Raw genomic sequence first — 21,987 nt, 5'->3', positions numbered from 1 at the left:
GATTTGTGGTATTAAAAACAAAAAGGGGGACCCATCATGGCATGTTGTGTCAGCTGTTCCTTCAACCAGACGGGGAAAAAGTCATGCCAGAAAATCAAGCGATTGCGCGCCCATTCTCCCCTATAAACGTATTTGTGGACCCTCGTGCAAGTGGCTCAATGTCTGACGTCGGAACAGCCTCATTCACCACCCTGGGCCCTGGCTTGATTTCATGCCCATCCACACATGTCTTTTGCTATTCCCCAATTGACATGCATTGCCGAATCCAGTGAGACAAGGGAGTCCCCGACCGTTCTATCCTGTGGCTGACGCCTGAAATGCACTTCGCTCCCAAGTGATCACAATGTTCTCGAATCAAAAAGGGAAGGAAATAAAAGTTGTGTCACGCCGCGCTGAGCGTCGTTAATCAACGCCCCCGTCCGGCCAACCCCCGGGCCCGAACCCGTGTAACCTAAGCGCCCGTTCCCGGATTGTATCGTAGACGACGGGACAATCCCTCCTTGCGAGATATCGTACCAGAACCCTCTCCAGTCGCGGGGCCCCCACGCTCGACACAGGCCGCTGCCCAGGTGCTGCACAGCAATAGCACCTCTCATCCAACCTTGATCTTGCGACACCAATCCCGCCCATGCGCAACCTGCCAGTTGCAAAGTTGCACCTCCATGACGATGCCGACGAACCCGGCAATGCAGATACCCCCGCTGTCACTCACACTTGTCGCACTCAAGCTGAATTCCCTGTCCTCGCTCGGTACCTTTTCCATGACCTCCGCAAAGGTGTTGACGTATACCGCGCCTCCCAGCAGTCCCTCCCAGAACACAATCAAAAACACCACGTACACCGACGGGATGAAGTCAAATAACGCGTGGCACGTCAGGAGCACGAGGTTGGCGATTTGCAACAGCGATGGTAGATAGAGGCGGTGGATCCGATAGAACGGCGTCGAAGACCGCGAAATAAAGACGCCCAGCTGGTACAGGAATCCGTACATGGGATAAAACTCGCGGAACTCCTTGAACGGTGATGACGCCAGCGGAAAGAGCAGTGTCGGCGCAACGCCCTGGTTGATGGTATACTCGGCAATGTATACCAGTAAAAGCGGCAGCATATACGGAAAGAAAAGCGACTTTGCCCTCTTCAAGTTGTGTTGGAAGCTGTGCGCATCAGTGTGCTGTACCGAATACGCCGTCGAAGTGGTCGCGGGTCCCGGCGCAAGCAGAGCCGACGACGCGGCGTTCTGCGACAGCTCCTCAACGTCCTCCTCTTCCAGATCCTGCTCCGGCACAACCGTGTACTCTTTCCGCCCCGCCTTGAGCGGCCCCTTTGGCAATATGACGAAGAAGCTCACGAACATGATGGATGGCAAGCAAGCAGAGAACAACAGGCTGTTCCGCACGCTGAAGCCCCACCAGTCTGTGAGCACCACGTATAGACCCGCCCCGACCAGACCCGCCGCACCCGTCCCGCTGCCCCAGCCCGCGAGGCTCATGGGGCCGTAGTAGTGCGTCAGCCCGAGGAAGCTGAGCTCGCCGCCACCGGAGCTGAGGCTGGCGATGACGACGCCGACCATCTTCACGGCGACGGATTTCGTAGGCGGCGTGAGGGCGACCAGGAGCATGCCCGAGCAAGAGAGGGCGATGAGGACCAGTACGCGAAGGGAGTAGGGCACGCGATGGATGAAGTAGGGGGCGATCAGTTTCGTGAAGAAGGAGGGGAGGACATCGGCGAGGAGGACCACGCCTTTGGGGACCGACGAGCCGACGAGGTCTTGGGCGGCGGAGAGGATGATTACGTAGAGGACATTGTTGATGAGGCCTATCCCGCATGTCAGCATAAAGACAGACCTAGCGCAAAGAGGTCAAGAAAGCGCACCCAGTAGCCAAAAGGCCACGATCACCTGAGTATCAGCATTTCGGAAGAGAGCAGATAAGCGGGCGCGGTACATTGCCCAAGACGACGATGGCGATCCAGGCATGGGAAGAAGGCCGGAAGACGAAGGCGATCGGCCGGTCATAGTTCCCTCGCACAGCGCTGTTATTGAATCCAGAAAGAAGACGGCATCGAGAGACGGGAGAGGCGGTCAAATCGTCTTATCGCGAGCGGTCGTTCTTTGGAAAGGTTTAGGTTTGAGGCGTTGGCATCCGATGGTTTCGATTGTCGGACGTCGGTCACAAGATAACCGCTGTCTCAGTGCCTCAGCGCAGCACTCGACCGGGGTATGTCGCCCACGTGCCGTGCAGCCAACCACGTTCTCGGGATAAGGTAGTCGGAGGGAATGAGACCCACATAAGCTACTGGACTGGGAACCCCCGTCTCAGGCACGCGACTCGGGCACTGCGCTGTGACGTCGTCGCGTTAAGCACCTTAGGTAATTACACAGCTCACCTGAGAGAAACAGCACCTGAAGAATTTTGGTCACGATCTCATGGGTACATGTGCAAGACGATGTGATGTAGTGACATGTTTGTTTTTTCTTTCGATTGTTCTAGCCTCTATTCTGAGGTTTAAATCGGGTATCTCCTATATCATCCATCATAAGCACAACATCGGCTCTACCACATGTAAGCACTTAAATGCGATCCACCATCGCTTCTTCACTTCAACTATATGGTTGTATAGTGTTGTACTTATTTCCCAATACTTCTCGTAGAAAGGAACCCACGCATTTCATCACAAGGCTGGCCCTTCCCAAGCGTCCCTATTCAACTTCATCAGATAGGACTGCTTGTGAGAGAACGCAACCTCGCGTTCTTTAGCAAAGCCCGCGTATTGAAGATGCTGCAGGAATCTGTGACCCCAGAGTTAGCCCGCTATGTTCGTCCTCGATATTCTTGAAGTGTCTTACCTCGCGTTGTCTATCCGTGGCTCCAAACAAACATGCATCGTACGATAGTCGTCAGTCAGGCACCAGTGCACCAAACTGGTCAGCCACGCCGGCACCCGTCCCCGCGCCCACTCCTCGCCGACAAAGACGTGGATGCCACGGTCATAGTCCCCAGCATCGTTCCCCAGCTTCTGGCCCAGGATATCTTCCTTGACCCAGTAAATCTCGAAATATCCAAAGGGCACTCCGTCCCACATGCCAATCACCGGGAACGAGTGCTTGGAGCTCAGCGCATTGCTCAAAAAGTCTGGCGAGTAATTTCCCCAGAACTTCTGTACTCGCGGGTTCGACAGCCATGACTGCAGCAGCTCTGTGTCGGAGAGGTGGGCGAGGTGGCCATTATCAACAGGCTTGGGGCCCAGGGGTCCAAGGTATGGGACAGGCTCTGGTGTAAGTGACGCCACCCTAAATGACAGATATTGCCCAACGCTCGGCACATAGCGCGAGTAAAAGACTTCGCCCATCCGGCCTGGTTTCCTGCGGATGGGGTGGCGCACGCCGTTGGTGACCGTATACATCAAAGGCGCTGGCGGGTAGTACGTTGGGAGATGTGAACTGGAATAGAACGGTCCGATGGGGAAGTTCAATGTCGTGACCATCGTCATCGGCGGTGGTCCTCCGGGGAGGTCGACATCGAAACGGCCCCCCGTGGATTGGTGCGGAGAGTGTATGGGCGTATGATGCCTTGAGTGAATCGACTCGGTTCGAGCAGGTGAAGTCGGCCTGCTCCCGTTTGGCGATTCGGGGTTCGTTGTCGATGCGGCACTAGTACGCTGCAGGGTGAACAAGAAGAGCCGGCCCGGGATCTGCCAAAACATGCGCCGCGAGACAAACATCTGCGACCATTCCTCGCCGTTATCCTTGAGGTTCGTCCCAACCGCAGAGTCCAGCGATGCAATAAGTCCCATGCGCTCAAGCTTTGGTATGAGGTTCCTGCCCCGCAATACCCCGTCTCGCTTGATATTGATGCGCCACTCACCCTTCGGCCGCGCTTCTTCCGGCGTTAGCCTCGATGCATCGGTCGTGAGGTAAGGTGACGGTTGTGGTTGATGGAAGTACCAGTAGAGCGTCACCCAGAGCATCATGGCGATCTGGCGTGTTGGGCTCGCGGCGGGCTTGAATTCGGTGCTCGAAGGCTGTGATATCGACGAGATGAAGAGATTATCGCCCTGTAGTGTAGGTTGTTTGAAGCTGTGTATGTGCCGCCGGCGGGCGCGGTCTTCCTCGCCCTGCTCACCGTCGACACCATCCACCTCGAGTTGTGCATCCTCGGTATTGAGCACGATCGTCCAGCCGATGGGGAAAGGGTTGTTGTGAGTGTTGAGCTCGTGGGACTTGAAAAAGAGGCCTGCAAAGACTGGCGTGACTGTAAACTTCTGTCCGTCTGGGAGGTGGATGATTTGGGGGGCCATGGCGGCGGGGTGGAGCTGCACCGCTTCTATCCGTACGGATACACCTTGGTAGCCCGAGCTCTAGCTTCTGGTGGAGGGGGACGAGACGGAGGGCGAGCACGCAAGGCAAGGTAGGGTACCTAGGGACCCGGCGAGGTAGGACAGACTGACAAGAGAGGAAGGCGTCTTTCTTGTCCAATCGGGGGTTGGGTCGTGGCCGTTTGGGATACGCCTGGAAGAGGAGAATGGCGGGGTCGATCAACTTCTCAGAGTGATATCGAGCGGTCGTTCTTTTGTACTCGATCGTCGGACGAGGCCTTGATGTCCCCCGGTTGATGGAGAGGTATCGTCAGATCTGGGGATGGATTCTAGTGTCCCTTCTCGAAGGTCAACGCAGCCATTCAGTGAAGGGCCATATGGAAGGTTGCGAGATTCTGACAAACAGAGACCTGTTGGTTGGGTGGTGGTGTGATGATGCGTTAACCAAGTGGGGTGAAGCTCTCCCGTTGGCGTCGGCGGCGGGGATGGTGGTGTTGGGCAGTTTGGTGTCTGGGCGCCTAGGGGTCAGAGCTCCCCTCCCTTTCAAGGCCTTCCTCGCTCCCTTGGCCTTGCACGCCTTGTGGAATTGGCATGTGGTGGGCTGTAGCGGTTGAAAGCGGAGCATCTCGGTGAAGCCGATCCGTCCCGTCTCGGCAGGTCTTACCGGAACACACCGAGTCTGGTGGTCGGTCACCCGATGGAGCTCGATAGCATGAGAAAATCTTTCCCCCAACAACTGGTGATCGGTGCCCGCGATTTGACTCTGGAGAAATACCACCTCGCCACATGACAAGTCTCCCGACAACAGACAGATCTCTGCGGACGGCATGCCATCTCCAGCGTTCTGTGTCTTTGATAGAATAGTCAGCCATCATCAGAACATCCACAGTGTTAGAGCGAAACGAGGACAGGGCTACCCGAGGGTCCTCCGAAACGTGTTTGTTTTAATCATGCTAGAATGTGGCTATTATATTCATACAGGGGTATCGCACCTGAAAAAGGTTTCTAGGAACTTGCTATGACGCTGACTTATTTTCGCTCCCATCGTCAGACTTTTCCTTCTTCTTGTCTTCTTTGCGTTTATGCTCTGCTCGCTCTTCTTCGGCGTCGTCTTCGTCTTCGTCGCTCCGACGTCTACCCTTCTTCTCTTTGTCTAGAACTTCCATGACTTCCTCGCCGCCAAGATCCTTTGTTTCGTCCCAGTCAACATCGTACTCGGTCGCCACGAACCGAACCTCGCGACGCAACGAGTTGGCCTCGTGAACGAGCGCCTCCCAGGCTGAGGGATCGAAGCCCCGCTCCTGATACAGTGCCTGCTGTCGCTTTGAGACGGTAATGTTCAAGGCCGCTTTATAGCTGAGGTCTTTGCTGATATACAGGAACCACAGGTAGCCGCCCATGATGGTTGTTAAGCCAGCCAGGTAGGTTACTGGCTCGACGAGATCCCAGCCGGCATCGGTGTGGAAGGTAACATAATATACGACTCCCCACCAACCGGCGAGGAGGCCGAACCCTCCCTGTGCCATGCGATGTGCTCCACGGTGCGCAAGGGTGTCGCATTCTTGCTTGAGTTTCGCCAACTCCTCGACGCGGCGAGACATTCTTCGCAATCGAACGCGCATGTAGTATGTGCGGTCATTGAAGCTCGGCACAGCTACCCGCAACTCTTCTTTGTAACCCTCGATACCAATTGCAAACTCTCGGCCGCGCGCAGCGTCTCGGATGAAGTCGCCAACCTCGGTACTGCTACTCCATCTGACCCAATTCGTCTCATCGCGGTCCTTCTTTGGGCCCTTGTGGCCTAGACCCGAGTAAGAGGCGACGTTGCCCTCCTTCTTCTGCGATGCGCTCTTGTCCTGGTTCTCATCTTTGTGGTCTCCCTCTGCTCGGAAGTATATCTTTGGGATTCGCTCTCGGCGACCATCGTCGATTGGCGGGATTTCAGCCTGGAGTAGTCTTTCGAGGTAGGACAACGGCTGCTGAGGGTGGACAAGCAGGGCAAGCGGGGCGATTGAATCCCTGTCATCGTCCTTGTTATCTTTGGAAGACTGTATGTTCCGCGCTTGTTCGGCGTGGAAGGGCAGCGGTAGGATGAGCTTCAAGAGCCTCGTTGGTGTCGTGAGTAGTCGTCCTGGCTCACAGTAAGTAATCATGCACTGCACGTGTGCTCGGGCGCAGGTGACATTAGAGCTGGCATACCTCGAGTCTTATCGCCGTTTGTGGGATCTTTGCACAACTCTCGCTGCTCAGTCTCATCTCCGGCGCGGTGCCATGGCCTTTCCTCTTGCTTTCTCAACGCAATCTGCTCGTCACGCTCCAGCTTCTCCCTTTCTTCCTCCTTGGTCATGTCATCTTGGCTGATCTTCTTGGCCTTGGCGTCGTCGAGGTCACTTTGCCGTCTCGTGGAGAGCCCAAACGCGCGTCTGTTCACCGGGATCTGTCTTGTGACAATGCCGGGCCCGGCTGGGCGGAAAGCTTGACGCAACGGACCATGCTTAGGTCCGAAGCTGGTAGGGAGTTGCAGGCATACGCGACGGAACGCGTAGCTCATTTTCGACGTCTGTTTCTGGTTTGTGGTGTTTAATGTGCGCTCAACTATGGGAAAGGAAGCATTTCTATTAAGGAATCTAGGGAATAAGAACAATAAACAGCACTGACAACAGAAGAAAGAGCTCTCTGCCGGGCCAAGTATCGCGCCTTCCGCCATTTCTTAGCTGCAACCCGACAATGCTGCCATGACGTCAATGGGTGATGACAGTCACGTGTAGCGTGTGGCTGAGCTTCCGGAGCTACAGCTCCAGCTCTCCAGCTCCAAATTTCTTGGCAGATTGCTCCAGCTAAGCTCCATGACAGCTCCACCCTGGTCTCGCCCTCGAATCTCGCAGTAGCATCATCATCGTACCCCAATTTCCGTGGGAACTGGCTTATTCACTCCAATCACTACGATCTTGTGCCACGCCGACAATACCTAAACCTGGTTTCCGGACATGAGGTCTTGGCGATCAACTGAAGGTCCTACAGGCCTTACATCATCAAGGAATGACACTTCACGGGATCATGCGCTTAACGGCTTGGGGGAGATTTCAATCCATTCACGTTGACTGTATCCAGACATCTACTCAAACCGTTTCAGCTAATGTACCGCCATTTCACGCCCTCCCATCCCTCTCTCCTCCGAACTCGGACTCCATAACCCTCGCCATCATCGACGGGTTTAACGGCGGCTCCAGTCATCGAACATCCCGCTGCTTTGGGAACCTTGGCCGTCGATTCCATGTTCCCGTCCAGAGGCACAACATCGAATCCAAGCAACAGAGACGCCACGAAGCCGAGATTCTCTGCAAACGCAAAGTTGCGTCCAGGGCACAGGTGTCTCCCACCGCCAAAGGGTATGAAGGCCGCCCGCTTCAGCTTCTCCGTCTCGGCATGTTCCTTCCCAGTCTTGACGATGAATCTATCTGGATCAAACGACTCCTGATCCTTTCCCCAAGCTTTCTCTAAGCTGTGGCTGACTTGAGATGACATCTGCACGTTGCACCCCTTCTTGAGGAGATATGATTTCCCACTACCATCCGATATCGTCGTATCCTCCAGCACGCGTCGGTTGCCCATTCCCTTACTTGATACGCGAATCGCCTCGCGATAGCAGCGCACAAGCAAGGGACAACGGTCGTCAAGGGTGCCAATGTCAAGCGTGACCTCTCCGTTACCACCATGTTGCGCCACCGGCAAGAGTTCGTCTCTCAGACGTGCCACCAGCTCGGGACGGCTAAAGACGTGTACCATGAACCAGAACAACGTCGGAATGGTGTTGGAGGTGGCCACGTGCAGCAGCGCAACCTCGAATATTCCCACCTCCCTGCCCGGGATGCCGTGTTTTCGCAAAACATTGGCGCGGTTCCTGACGATCTGCGATGCATCCTTGTGCGAATCCCCATCCCTTCCGTAGTACTCGCCCAACGCCGCTTGAAGCCGTGCTCTCGCCTTAAAGCATCTGCGTGCCGTGATGGACGGCGCGATGCCCAGCATCAGCACCGGTAGGTCCGATTCGAAGATCCTGTACTTGTATGAGACCTCTTGATCGTTGCACAAAGTGTACGAGATACAACTCACCAGGTATCCTTCATCAGGCTTGCATCCTTTTTTAGCGGATTTCCGGGCCCGTACAGGGCCTCGGTAGTCGCCATAGTCATCAAGTCCCGCACCCATATCCAGAAATTACTCGCTTCATAAGCTTCATTCCCCCTGCAGAGATCATCCAACGCATCAGATACGTATGCGAGAGCGGAGGCATTCATGCGATGCAGGTTATCTGCCGCCATGCCAACGTGGATACCCTCAAAGAACTCAGGCAACAAGGTACCGTTTTCAATGATCTTAAGCGTCTCGTTGTTGAAGCCCAATTCCCTCTGCGCAAACTCAACTGCGAATGGCTCGAATGAAAGATTACGATTTCGGTACACTGCCTGGATTAAAATCGGGTCCCAAATGCCGTACATCTTGCCATTTAGGATAGGTAGCGTCGCGATGCCCATGTTCCGGCGTCTGTGTCAGTGTCAGCATACATCGCCTGTCTACGTCTTTTTCCGGGTGTGTTGGACCTACTCCAAGACCTTGAAGTACCGGCTCTGGTGCTGGATCATGCCAATCAAGTGCCCAATGACTGGAATCCGAGACTTCATCGCTGGCGGCTCGCGACTGTCCAGCTCGGGCGACGAGAACTTGTGGACAAAGATCGCAAAGACGAGGAGTATCACTACCGTAGCGTACGAGGAAGTCGACTTTTGCACATCTTCTACTAAGAAGGCGAGGAAGCTTCCTGCTGTGGCTGTACCGTTGCCCGCCATGTTTCCGAGCCCTTGGCCGACTTGACTTGCCATCTTTCTTGGCCGTGGTTATTGAGTGATGCAACTTGGCGAACACCAGCTTGATTGTGATTTGGTCGTCTACCAGAACTACAGACCAGCCAGGGTGACTAGGAGGAGAAAAGTCTCAACGGTCATCTACTAGAGGGATGTCGTCTTTACATATCATCCCAGACAAGCCCGCCCTCAACCTGGCGCACTACGCAGACCTGGGAAAAGATCCAGAAACTAATACCAATTTGGATCCAAGGAACGACAAGTTGATCCACCATCCTCTGCGGGCGCGCCTGTCAGAATTTAGCGTGAATCCTCCTCTAGGGCTATCTTTTTGCGCCCAAAAAGATGTGGACGAGGGGCTTCGTTTGGAGACCGGTTCATCTAGGCCAACTGATGTTCCTTGTTGGCTTGTATCATTCGCTCTCCAATCAGGTCGTTGATGATACGTTTGACCGTAAGGGGGGCTTTTTCCAGCTGTTGCCTGATATGCCGCTAGGGTCTGATATCTGGAATGCCGCAACGGGGCGCCGGCTCTTCGGGTGGATACTTGCTGATGCACCCTCTGGGACTACTACCTTCAGGGTCCGTAGCTTGATTGAATGTGCTCTACTTGTCTTCTGGTTGTTGCGCGAAATTTCATCAAATTGATGATGCTCATTGGCAATCAAATGCGCTCTGGCGCTGTTTCGCATGCAAATACTGCAGCAATTTCTTTTCTACAAGTACAAACACGTCAAGACGGTTAACAGGACACTAATAGACTTGATTCCATTTCCCACATCCCGCTGCGACGGTCATATGAACTTCGGCCTGATCCCATTTCCAATCAAGTCGAGACGAGTGTCATACGTTGCTCCCCGCCAGAGAGAAGATGAGAAGACGTTGGGCTTCGCAGGCTTGGCAACCGCCTTGAGGGGTCTCGAGTGGGATTTCCGATATGGCCAATCGCTGCGCTTTGGAGATGGGAAAGGATTCCTATGATATGGGTGAGGTTGGGGGACAACTGGGCAAGCCATGCATGTAAGATGCAAGGCACAGCGCTGATGTCAGCAGCCCATCCCGATAAAGAGGCTTAACCATTGGTACGTCCGAGGTCAGCCAAAGTAGAGAGCCAAAATATCGAGTGTTCAGAGTTCTTTTTCTTTGTCTTGTCCAAGGTCGAAGAATCAAGTTTCTGGACAGAGAATTGAAGTCCAAAAATAGACAGCAAAGACGGCTTTCTAGCAGAGAAAGTATTTGAAGAACAAGCACCGGGGTTTTGATACTCAGGATAAATGAAAATTTGAGATGCCCTCTAGGATTACTTAGTTAAACAGTGGAAGATGATGATACAGGAAGACTGAACCTAGTGCATCGTTGGCTGCTGCAGTCACTCAAGAAGACCAAGTGAGGATCTGATGAAGTCTTTCCGAGTTTCAAACCCACAAGAGCCACAAGTGAGCCTTGGACTTCACAAATTTAATTACTTTGGAGGAATATTTAAAGATAAATCATGTAATGTATGCCTACTTTTGCCCCAATTCTTTGATCTGCCGGTCCTCGTCAACTATCGCCGTGCTGGGGGATTGTCAAATGCTAAATTCGTGAGCGGGCACCGACCACAATGAGGCCGCCATCCTTCTATACCTGTAATCCATCTAAGATCATTGGGACACGTGGGAATCTCGGCACCAGAGATCTCATCAATGTACCAATATCGCTCTGCGCAGGGGAATCGTCGCTCGTAGTAGTTTATCGGGCGTCTGCACCGGATGCATCTTTCTGTGCAGCAGTAAATGATGCACATCTTTGCTACCTTGAAAAATTATCTCTCTGAAGAAGCGGTTATACACTCTTGTTCTTGTTTGAAATGTTGTGTTGAAGTTGCTCGCGTTTGGTGATTTCTAAAGTGAGCTGGAAGACGATAGTAAGAGAGCCTTCAGATATACGTAGACTGACTTGAGGCTGTTGTATTATATGGGTGTAATGTTCGTTGTGGTTGAGTCTCGAGTGTCCTGGTACAAAGAGTCACAATGGAGTCAAAGAAAATTGTTTTCCAAAACAAGTCTATGGCCCACGATTTATTTGGGCAGGATCGGCTACGTTCACACAAACTCACTCCAGCCCGTTGTACCCGTGATTCACGTATCTTGGATCTCTCTTAACAAGTGGATCGCCACAAAGAGAAGGCAGAACAAACTAAATTAACACAAAGCTACGCATTTTGAGCGATGTTATGATCTATGCTTACCATCAAATTTGTTCAACTATGTTATTCAAATGCATCCCCATATCTAATCTTGATTCATGGACACTGGACCAATCTCCAAGACTTGCTAAGTCTAAACCACAATTTGGCTGAAGACAACTTGAGTGGGACCTTGTCCGCAGCTCATTTCTCAAGCATAAGGCTGCCTTCAAAGTGATTGCTGCTACGTGATTGGGCTGTACTCGAAGTTACGAAGTCGCAGTGCGACAGATTCGGCAATTTCAGCTACATGTGCAGCTTCTCACCACGTAGCCCTTTGCCGGTTCGGCGTCCCATTCGCGATCACTTGATCAATTTTACTGTTTACGTCGTCAAAATACGCGTATACACAGGAACAACGGCAAAGGAGATCGGCTAGTGCATGGCCAATCGCGCTTTTCTGTAGCTGCTCAAGCTCAATTCCGTGCAGTAGTGTTGCAGTGACATTTGACTTCTTGCGGGGAACCATGTCACCCTGCTCTGCCCGTCTACCTAAGTACAGCGGGAGCAGAGACAATTACGAAAATACAGCGATTTGTGGGAATACAGCTGAAAGTGACTGTCTGGAGGATATGTTCACCCGTGAGCCTGCCATTGATACTGCCCATTGTCTCCAAGATGAGCTAGGTTCCCGTTCGAAAGTTGGCAGAATCTTGACATGACGTATCATCGTTCGGCTGGGTGTTTCGGCAGACACCTTCACCGAAGTGTATTTAAGTCACTGACGATGTTCTCTCAAAGTTCTGATTTCTAGGTTTTTTACATAGACCGGCAGTTTGTTGCTCTATTTTTCATCTTTTCCTCCAAGCGCAGTCGCTGCATCGTGCAAAATGTCTATACCATTAGTTCTCCTCGTCCTTTTGGGCAAAGCATTCGGCGACGGTCTTGAGTATAATCTCAATCTGCATTTGCCAAGCCACCGACCAGAATGGGCCGAAAAGCTCTCTCCTCACCTCGCAGCTTTCAGCATAGAGATGGACCGCTGGCCAGACTGGGCCGGGCAAGAAGTCGGCAAACCAAACGAATACTTCAACCGACTTCTCTCAAACCTAGGCGAGAGGACCGGGCATATGCCATTCCTTCGTGTAGGAGCCAACTCGCAAGACAGAGCCACTCTAGACCTAAGCCTCGAGGTCATGAACAAAACCTTTCCGGAACCAACTGAGACTGTCCCCAACCCAGAGGCAGATCACATCTACATCGGCCGAGACTTTTATGCCTTATCGGGGAATCTACCGGCTGGAACGCCCTTCATGTGGGGTCTCAACCTCAAGTCCTTGAACCAGACTGAGACTGTTGCTCAGGCCCGGTTGCTTGCGCAGACCTTTCAAGGGGACCGGGCAAACTTAACCAAGAATGTGCGACTTGTCAACGTCGAGTTGGGAAATGAGCCTGACTTTTATGGCTTGACGCGGACGGTGTACAATGGTCCCTACGGCGTTGAGTGGGATACTGCCAACTATACAGATACCTGGGCACAGTATGCCGAGGCAGTAAGCAGAGAGATCGAGTTCGACCACACCGGTTCAGATCGGCCCACACTGTCGCCTGGAGCCTTTACTGGAGCTAACGCCCCAGAATGGACGCCAGCAGGACCCTTACAGCTGGGTATACTGAACGACCCGACCATTCGAAATGCGACGACTCAGTTCACGGAGCATGCCTACTCTGGCGGCTTCGACCCACGCCGTGTCGTCAACCCCGGAGATCTCATGAACAAGATATACGTGCGCGGCAACATGACTACTAAGATGGCCGGTATACAAGCAGTGAGATCCGTGGGTTTAGATTATTTATTGGTATGAGTGTCTTTTACACACCATCTCATTTTACCTACTGACATCTGGATAGGGCGAGACAAACTCTTATGCAAAGTGAGTCTCACTCGTCTTAATTAGACGATGTTCTAACTTTGTGACTTATTTATAGCCATGGCCAACCTGGGCTGAGTAATACTGTTGAGAGTGCACTCTGGGCAACCGATTGGCTCTTACTCGGCGCCTCTTTCGGGATACAAAGGCTTCATTTCCACCACGGGGTAGGTTTCAGATACAACCTGATACAGCCAACAAGCGACTCCGATGACGGTCTAAACATTACTCGTCCCCACATTCTTCCATCCTATCACGCCTTTCTGATTGTCAACGAAGCCATCGGGAAGTCTAGCGAAGCGTATGTTGCCGAAATACCGACCAGTAATATTACTATTACCGCGTATGGCATATGGGAGCAAGAGCGACTTGCCAGAATTGTTGTCTTGAACACGCAGGTTCATCTCGGGGGACAAGAGAAGCCAAGCATCAGCGTCAATCTAAAGGGCCTTGGATCAGGTCTATCAACTACGGTGAAGATGCTGCTCTCGGAAAATACGACTGCTAATGCTGGATTGTAAGTGGACTTCTCATCTTGTAATTGTTTTACAAGCTTACTGAACGTCGTGAGCAGGACGTGGGCGGGTCAGAGTTTTGAGACTGTGTCTGGGGAGCCCCAGGGCGATGTAAGGGCAGACGAAGTCCTGAACGACAGTTTCAGCTTGCCGGCGTCTTCAATTGCTCTCTTAACGATCCGATGAGTCGACATTTCTTTTTTGAATCATACTTACCTCTGCATACTTTGAGAGGTGGATTATGGTCATAATTTTACGTATTCGACTTTCTGTCTGAGAGATACCACAAAGGTTGTCTAGAGAAGAGCCCCTGGTCACTTCATCTTCCTTCGCCACGCACTGTTGGAACTTTAAAGCACCCTCAAGCCAACTTCCAGGACTTCTATTACCTACCTAGTCTGCCTCAATCTATCGTCTTGATGAGCCAATCCATGACTGTGCAATATCATGACTGTGCAATATCGAGATCCAAGCACGCACTCATGATTGCAAATTGAAACCAACAAAATTCCTCCCAATACGCTTGGATCTCATCACCTACTTATAGAGTAGTATCGTCATCAAAAAAAAAGTCAGTGTCGTCAAGGCGTCTAACACGAAATGAAGGGACATCAAGCCACTGGTTAAACTGCCGAAAAACTCGATGTGTCTCCAATCGAGCCACCGAGACGCCCAATACTATGTCAAAATCATGAGAGGGCTTGGCGGGATCGAGTTGATGGCCAATGTACTTCGTCTGGGGCTGCTTGACAGCTTCTGGCAGTGCCTCGGGCCAAGCTTCGAAATGCTCCAAACAACAAAGACTATCACAGGTCTCATTCTGACACTGGGGCTCTTGGGTTACTACCTTCCCACGTCGGATGCCTAGGTCGCTGAGGCGCTCTACACGCTGGGGGCCAGAGGGCGGTGGTTGTCTGGCTGGTTGAGAAGTCCAACGCGACAACGCAGCGGTATGTGAAGCGTCGTTACATGGATGGCGAGTTGGAAAGTATGTCTCATGGATACTTCTTGTGATTTTGCCTTTGCACCAGTGAGCCAGAGTTCCATTCTTGGATCTGACTTGGAGGTGGTTCTCACAAGGCTTCATATCCGTGACATGGCGAACTACTTCACTGCAGCGGATACAGCTCTCGCGGATTTGCTTGACCTCACACATTGTATGCTCGGTGTTGTGTTGTGTTTGGGTATGGCAGACGGACTGACCTACGTGATTGTTGAGATTGCTCAGTGGATGGATCTTTAACAATGGTGACCCTTGTGTTTGGTTGTTGTTTCGGTTGCGAAGAGATTGGAGGACTATGTCTCGTTTACTTGACGGATGATGCAGGCGAATTTATGTATTATACCACTTGGTTATGGGGGGAGGGTTCTATTCACGACTCAACGCCTGTTTCGAACCTACTCCTCTGTATTCACTATCAGACTGAAAGACATATTTGCACAAAGAAAACAGGATGAACTTTAGTCAGATAAAAGAATGCACAAAGAGGGGGTTTCTAAGGTCTATGATCATAACGACTTGATTAAAGCCATTGTCACAACTCAGCCACGGATGGAAGACTCGGTTGAATTGACCTTAACTTCCTACGGCGCCCATCTCGACTTTGGTCGGGCAGCCCAGGAAGGTCAGTCTGAGAAAGCCACAAGTTCTTTATCACCATTGGAAAGATTTTCAAAATCGCGCAGTCGGCTACTCGTAAGTGGTCAGTTGACTCTTCTTCAAGTTGGAAACTGCCTGGTGCACTGGCCCCTGTGCACGCCCGTGGTTGCGTAGGCGACAGCTCAGGTCTGAGAAGGGGAGTCAGTGAACACATAGGAACACAAATCCTGCCTCATTCCTTCGCTCGGTATCGTACACAAACACGTCCATGCTCTCAAAGCCGAATCAGAGCTCACATTGGATCACACCAACTCCCAAAATATAATGCTGATTAGGGTTTTCGGATGGCAGACGAAGTTTGTCTAATTTCGTAGTCAATGCGTCTTGCTGCCCCTTGAGGAGGGTCTTACTCCCAACATCCGATCATCGGATCGCGGGGGAGGCTAAAAACCTCGGACGGTATTGCGTGAACAGGCTATGAAAGTCAGGAACACTTGTGCAAGCCGAACAGCAACTCATTAAGTACGGCAAGGTTTGTTACCCAGGCAATTCAGCGATCCCACACGTCATGCAGCACACAATGGATGGCTTGTGTGCCTATCCGTATCCGAGGACGAGGTTTGAGGCTCAGAAAAATGCGATCCTGTTTGACGGTGATCGCGGTCTAGACCGTCTTACTCAAGGATAACATGCCGGAGTGCCTTTGAGGTCAATTATCATATATAGGGCGGCGGCGATCCCATTCTGAGCAATATCATCTGCATCTACACTTACACAATTCGCAACCAGCCTCATCTCAGGCAATCACTCGCTCAGCTGTCACCACCATTCGTTTTTCTCTTCAGCTGCTCACATAAAGATCTCGGACTCCAATTGATTCAGGAACAGTCATGATTCTCAAGTGGAACTCGTCCCTCGCCTTGTGTGCCGCGTTGCTCGCTGGTGCAGTCGATGCCCAAGGGGCTAACTGGGGAGGTTTCAATACAATCCGCAACATTTGGACAGCTGGTGCATCTTACGACTACATCGGAAGTGGTCCTTTGTACGTGTCTCAGTTATACTTTTGGGATTTTCTCGAATAAGCTGACTGAGAGTGATGGTAGGAGCTACAGCACGACCTCAAACGGGCCGAACCATATAAACTACATCGCCAATGCACGCGGTGCAAACAATGTCGTCCTCAATAAGTTTGCATACCCCGGGGCGGTAACGGACTCTCGCTATGCGGTGCCCACGCAAGTTCTTCCCGGGTTCAGTCCTATCATCAACTGGAATGATCAAATTAATGAGATCGTTACCGCTTTCACAGCGGCTCGTACGGCAGGTACTGCTTCGGCTAGGGATTCTCTCTTTATCTTCCTGGCGTCGAACACCGGTAATGATATTCTTGGTACCTACAACACCACCACTAATCAAGCCCAAACTATTAACAATCTGATCGGAGTCATCCGCACCAAGTTTGCCCAGGTAAAGAGCTACATTTGTCCACCCCTTCGACGCACCCACTTTTCGTCATGACTTGAGAGCGCGAGAACAATTGAGCTAGAGGCTGACTTTGGCCCCTCGCCCTAGATCTATGGCGCCGGAGCTCGCAACTTTGTCTTCCTCTCTGTCCTGCCGGCGGAGCTCATTCCCAGAATTCAGATATTGCCCCAGGCAGACAGAGACAAGGTCGCCGACTTCGCAAACAACTACCGTGTAGCAGTGAACAATCTCATCACAGAACTTAGAAACAACAACACGTATCGCGGGCAGATCACCATCTTTGCACCAGATTTCACCCAGGGCTTGAGGTCCATTAAGGCTGGCACGCTGACAACCGGTCCCACCGCGGGCTACCTTGATCGAAACGGCTACTGCGCAGACGCTCTGCCCATTGGCATTGTCGTGTAAGTAGTGAAGCACTCCAACACCAGGCCCGAAATCTTGTTCAACATCGTTGTTTTCCGAACAAAGACACTGACTGCCTTGTAACCTTGCAGGCCTCCGAATCCTGACTACAAGTCGACCAGCTGTGCCTACACTGCTCGCAAGTACCTTTTCCACGACACGATTCACATTACCTCGCCGGCTCATTGCGAGTACGCTATCAACACCCTGGCTACGCTTGGCGTCACAGCAACACCGCAACAGTTGGGTTGCCAATTCGCCTAGGGGATAGCAACGCGGCGGAGAAGGTATGTGTGCTCAGGTAAGCTCAGATACTCTGGCTACTATGAGATAATGGAGCTTTTTGTACTGCGAATGATGCGCAGGCCATGATACGTTCAATGTACATATTCCAAATTGCTACGTCATCACACATAGCGTCAATTAGGTGCCAACCTAACAAGCTTGTTGCCATTCACTGTCATTGGCACTCGACAATGTTCGAACAGTGAGGGTGCCTTCGTGTAAGGTATGCAGTCAGATGCTCCATCATGGAGACTGAGCCTGGATCTCTTTGAAATGCAGCGAAATGAAGTTACGCACACAAAACCATACACCCCAGCTCGACGCGATGCAGCTTTTTGAGTGAAGAAGGGCGCGAATGATTCCGGCCATCAACTTCAATGTCAGACCATCCGACAAATTGGCTGCCCGACAACGGATGAACCGTCTCCATTCTGCCCCTTACACGATTCAAGATCGGCGGACTTCCCAAAGCTTCGGGAATGAAGCAAACTCTAATTGCGTCTCAGACAAATTGGAAACTCATCCCACCGGCAACCACCGAGTCGCAACTTAGCATGATGAGGCTCTTCTTCCACCTTATTCTCCGCCAGTTCCGTAAAGACTAATGGCGGAAACTTCGTACAACAGCGAAACCGAGCCGGATAAAGCATCCTTCCCCTAACCACTCCACAACCCCCGTCAACAACTCTCTTTAACCCATACCAGCATGGCCATAGCCTTGTTGTACTGACCAGTTGACGAAGAGAGGAGGTCTCTACCCAATATCGTAGGCCGGTGGGATACTAAACACCCAAGTACTTATTGATTCGCATGCGGCTACAAGTGTCGCATCTGTCATCTGAACTGTAGTCTGCTTGGTCCTGTGCAAATCGTCTGTCGTGAAGTTCTATTCCATTCGCTCAAGACTTTTAGTCAGTTACACTCATTCTTTAACAAGTTATTTTGCGACATTCGCTCCACTCACCATGCACTTCTCTTCCTCTTCTCTTGGCGCCCTTGTTGTGGTCGCGGCTGGTGCCGCCGATGCCGCAAAGTGCCCTATCCAGTTCGATGGCAGAATCCCAACAAACTTCACACCCGCCTCTTTCGACACCTCTGCGAGTCCCTTCAACAATGGCTTTGTTTTCGGCAAGGGTCTGAAGGCCAGTGACGTTGTCACTATTCCGACAGGCTTGTCGTCTCTGGTAAGCCACACGTCAACATGAATCTTTCTGGCAGCAGTTGACCGATCTTCCTTAGCTCGACGGCCCGGCAAACAAGCCTTTCCAAGTCAACATTGACGACAGATCCATCTTCGCGCCCACCGAGACCAATGTGCAAACGGGCTTCCGCCGCGCAGAGATGCTGCCCATGAGCAATAACGGCACCGACCCATCCACCTCCGGCATCAAGACGGTCCACTGGAGCATGATGAAGGACCCTAAGAAGCCGCTTAACTTAACCCACGAATACCAAATGGTCTTTTTGGAGAGCTCCATCTTCAGCTCGAACCAATTCGCACTCAAGTACGGCGATCTCATCGGCATTCACCCGGCGGACCCGGATGTTCTCCACCTGTTTGGCAACTCCAACACCAACCCGTCGCCGGAGCTCTTCAAGACCAAGTTCGCTGAGGGCGTTTTCCACAACTTTGCCCTGACTTTGGACTTTGGCAAGAAGTGAGTGCATGATCTTGCTTCTGTGACTGTAGCCGGCTTTACTGACATTGATATCGTAGCTTGACTCAGGTGTACTACTCTCAAGGGAATGCCCCTCTTGTCGCCCAGGGCCAGCCCATCGAGAACGATATCTCGGGACAGGGACAGTTTCACTTCGGCGTTTTGAAGAAGTCGATCAACGGCACCGGTGACCTCACCAAGTCCGGTTTCCACGAGTCTGGAATCAACGAGGGCATCATTTTCGGTTCCATCTTTGAGGAGGACAGCATCGATGGCTGTGTGACCTTGTCTCTTTGATTACCCCAGGGTCTTCTTTGAGTCCCTGCCTTTACACAGATCTCCAGCCTTGGGTTTTGATAGAATATGGCTTCCAATTCACATTGGTTTCAATTAGGGGTATGCTAGACTAATTCAGCGTAGTGATGCACTCGAAGTCATTTGTCAAGTCCAAACGCCAGTGATTCCGATACTGCTCCTGTAGACACATGTCCAATTGCATCAGGCCATCTGCCAAAAACAACGTCCCATTTTCGAACCGTCAACCTCAGATCTTCCACTTGAGCTCCTCCAAAACCTCTCTTGCAGCCCTCTGACCCGCAAACACCGCGCCCTCCATGTACCCATAATGCTTCGTCGAGGTCTCCGTGCCAGCCCAATGAATAGCCCCAACCGGTTTTCGAACCCACTCCCCCAGCAGCGTCCACATCCCCGGCGCCGGCGTCGCCATCGGGCACCCGAGAGCCCACTCCTCCTCCATCATGGTGTGGAAGAAGAACTCTTCCGGGTCGAGCGCCTCCGGACCGAACGCGGATGCAAAACCAGCGAGGGCGACGGCCCGTTTCTGGTCCTTGCTGAAGCTGATGAACTCTCGCGCCTTGGTGCCGACGATGAAGCCTGTGAGCTTGGCCGGGCCCCCGGACTGCGACGTCGCGTCGTAGGTCACGCTGAGGAAGCCGGTCGGGTTCGTGCTCTCTCCCGTCAGGCCTCGTTCCCTCCAAAAGGGGGTTTTGTAGGTTGCGTAGACTTTCATGTAGGCTCCCATCGGCATGTGCTGGAGCAGTGTGGTCTTTTCTACCGGTAACCTTGGCTCGAAGTCGATCTTGAGAATATGCGGTGGCGGGATGGCGGAGATGATTCGTCGTGAGCGGTATGTTCCTCTAGACGTCCGGATGGTCGCAAGACTCTCGGTGTATGTGATGCCGCAAACTGGTTCCTCAAAGCGAATGCCTCCGTCTCCCAAGTGCTCTCTCAGCTTCTCGGCAATGGCTTGGCCTCCCCCTTGTATGAAATGTTGCTGCGCTCCATTTTCGCAGCTCAAGCCTGACGTGAGACTGACCACGCCCTTGAAAAAGAACATGGCGTGAAGCATCGAGATGCAAGACGTATTCTGCCCGATCGTTCCTTCGAACGCCAAGTTGCCCAGATCAATGGTAGCTTGTGTCCAAGCCTGCTTCTTCAACCATTCATGCACCGTCATGCGGTCAAGCTCTGCCGCGTTCGGTGTCTGCCACGGCTCTTCCATGTTGACCGTCTCACACAGTTTTTCGAATCGGCGGACGAACAGACCCGTATCCAGAACCTCCCACGGCCTCACCGGCGGAATCAGGCCCGCATAGCTTCGCGCCTTGCCCCGATAAGCCAGGACAATTTTTCCCTGGCTGGGTGGCTTGAATAATGGCACATCGAACTCCTTTGCCAGAGCGTGCATGAGATCTTGCTTGTGACCGACGAAAGAGGCCCCGACATCCCAGTAGTCGCCATTGTCGAGCGGTATCGTCTTTGCGCGTCCACCAACGCGATCGCGCGCCTCGAGTAGAAGGACCTTCTTTCCAGCATCCTTCAGGAGTCGTGCAGCCGCGAGACCGGAGTATCCGGCACCGATGACCACGCAATCATATATAAGCGTGGTGTCTGGTGTATATTCCGTCGTAGATTCACCCATTATTGCGAGTTGTTGCGTTGAGCTGGGCAAAACAGTGTTTGAGAGGAACCCAAATTTCTCGATTTGTGCCAGATGGCAAGAAAGTTTGGAGCTTTTGTCCACGGAATGCGTAATTCTTGACCTTCTCAGTTCTTCGTCTGCACTCAAGTCCCCGTCCGATGATTGTTTGGACCTGCTAGCGGGAAGCTCTCTAGCGCTTACAGGAGATTGAGAGGATTGTCAGCCACGCCTGGATTGGGGACCAATCACAACGCCTCGTAATCTCCCTTGGGCTCCTTTGTCTTCCTTCGTCCTGGCTTGCTTGGCTCTTCAATCTCACATGTCTGTGAGTCTGGCTTGACCTCATGTGCATAAGCCACGAGTTTTGGTTTGCTGCGCACGTGGCAGATAGGTAACCGATATTAAATTGCACTGGGAGGAACGATCGTTTGTCACGATGATCGATGCGCCTTATGATCACTAAAGTGCGTACCATTGAATCGCGGCGACGACCCTCGGAAGTTCCAAATGTGGACGAGGAGTGACGATTGGGGCAAGGCCAACTAGCCAAAGGTCTGTTCCGTCACTACAAATATAAGCTCCTGAGCCCCAAATTAGCATGTTTGCGGTTCAACAGCCGCACTGGATTCTGATGTAGACCCCGGATATCTAGTCCGTATAAGCTATCTGAATGTAAAGCTTTCATTCTAGATGTCTTGCTCGTAGTATACAACAACACGTAAGCTGTAACATTGTCGTGTATTCACATGAGAGCGAGGTGCTGAGTTTCCTGTCTTAAACCTTACTATTCACTCCTGAACACAGTTTCGAACCGCGCAGTCTT

The 21,987-nt window shown here is 52.2% G+C and overlaps 9 protein-coding genes across 9 annotated transcripts; 3 read left to right on the top strand and 6 right to left on the bottom strand.

Moving 5' to 3' along the window:
* Positions 1-592: 592 nt before the first annotated feature.
* On the bottom strand, positions 593-2,014 carry CCOS01_08979 (uncharacterized protein; the record flags this gene model as incomplete). The annotated part of the gene is made up of 2 exons (XM_060457139.1): positions 593-1,815; positions 1,873-2,014. The coding sequence occupies 2 exons, from the start codon at positions 2,012-2,014 to the stop codon at positions 593-595; spliced, it is 1,365 nt and encodes a 454-aa protein (XP_060311839.1).
* A 656-nt stretch (positions 2,015-2,670) lies between these two features.
* CCOS01_08978 (uncharacterized protein) lies at positions 2,671-4,296 on the bottom strand (the record flags this gene model as incomplete). The annotated part of the gene is made up of 2 exons (XM_060457138.1): positions 2,671-2,788; positions 2,846-4,296. 2 exons carry the CDS (start codon positions 4,294-4,296, stop codon positions 2,671-2,673), a joined length of 1,569 nt encoding a protein of 522 aa, XP_060311838.1.
* A 1,034-nt stretch (positions 4,297-5,330) lies between these two features.
* CCOS01_08977 (uncharacterized protein) lies at positions 5,331-6,865 on the bottom strand (the record flags this gene model as incomplete). Its single annotated transcript, XM_060457137.1, has 2 exons — positions 5,331-6,445; positions 6,514-6,865. The coding sequence occupies 2 exons, from the start codon at positions 6,863-6,865 to the stop codon at positions 5,331-5,333; spliced, it is 1,467 nt and encodes a 488-aa protein (XP_060311837.1).
* A 578-nt stretch (positions 6,866-7,443) lies between these two features.
* Positions 7,444-9,194, bottom strand: CCOS01_08976 (uncharacterized protein; the record flags this gene model as incomplete). Its single annotated transcript, XM_060457136.1, has 3 exons — positions 7,444-8,371; positions 8,428-8,859; positions 8,920-9,194. 3 exons carry the CDS (start codon positions 9,192-9,194, stop codon positions 7,444-7,446), a joined length of 1,635 nt encoding a protein of 544 aa, XP_060311836.1.
* A 3,039-nt stretch (positions 9,195-12,233) lies between these two features.
* CCOS01_08975 (uncharacterized protein) lies at positions 12,234-13,975 on the top strand (the record flags this gene model as incomplete). The annotated part of the gene is made up of 4 exons (XM_060457135.1): positions 12,234-13,172; positions 13,255-13,277; positions 13,333-13,791; positions 13,849-13,975. 4 exons carry the CDS (start codon positions 12,234-12,236, stop codon positions 13,973-13,975), a joined length of 1,548 nt encoding a protein of 515 aa, XP_060311835.1.
* Positions 13,976-14,330: 355 nt separating this feature from the next.
* CCOS01_08974 (uncharacterized protein) lies at positions 14,331-14,945 on the bottom strand (the record flags this gene model as incomplete). The annotated part of the gene is made up of 1 exon (XM_060457134.1): positions 14,331-14,945. The coding sequence occupies one exon, from the start codon at positions 14,943-14,945 to the stop codon at positions 14,331-14,333; it is 615 nt and encodes a 204-aa protein (XP_060311834.1).
* A 1,334-nt stretch (positions 14,946-16,279) lies between these two features.
* On the top strand, positions 16,280-17,543 carry CCOS01_08973 (fungal cellulose binding domain-containing protein; the record flags this gene model as incomplete). The annotated part of the gene is made up of 4 exons (XM_060457133.1): positions 16,280-16,431; positions 16,493-16,856; positions 16,962-17,278; positions 17,372-17,543. 4 exons carry the CDS (start codon positions 16,280-16,282, stop codon positions 17,541-17,543), a joined length of 1,005 nt encoding a protein of 334 aa, XP_060311833.1.
* A 986-nt stretch (positions 17,544-18,529) lies between these two features.
* On the top strand, positions 18,530-19,519 carry CCOS01_08972 (uncharacterized protein; the record flags this gene model as incomplete). The annotated part of the gene is made up of 3 exons (XM_060457132.1): positions 18,530-18,748; positions 18,804-19,222; positions 19,282-19,519. 3 exons carry the CDS (start codon positions 18,530-18,532, stop codon positions 19,517-19,519), a joined length of 876 nt encoding a protein of 291 aa, XP_060311832.1.
* A 247-nt stretch (positions 19,520-19,766) lies between these two features.
* CCOS01_08971 (flavin containing amine oxidoreductase) lies at positions 19,767-21,164 on the bottom strand (the record flags this gene model as incomplete). The annotated part of the gene is made up of 1 exon (XM_060457131.1): positions 19,767-21,164. The coding sequence occupies one exon, from the start codon at positions 21,162-21,164 to the stop codon at positions 19,767-19,769; it is 1,398 nt and encodes a 465-aa protein (XP_060311831.1).
* Positions 21,165-21,987: the final 823 nt, after the last annotated feature.

This window comes from Colletotrichum costaricense, assembly GCF_030867565.1.
Source record: "Colletotrichum costaricense strain IMI 309622 chromosome Unknown Scaffold_9.1, whole genome shotgun sequence".
NCBI lineage: Eukaryota > Fungi > Ascomycota > Sordariomycetes > Glomerellales > Glomerellaceae > Colletotrichum > Colletotrichum costaricense.
This window is presented reverse-complemented; position numbering and strand designations above follow the sequence as displayed.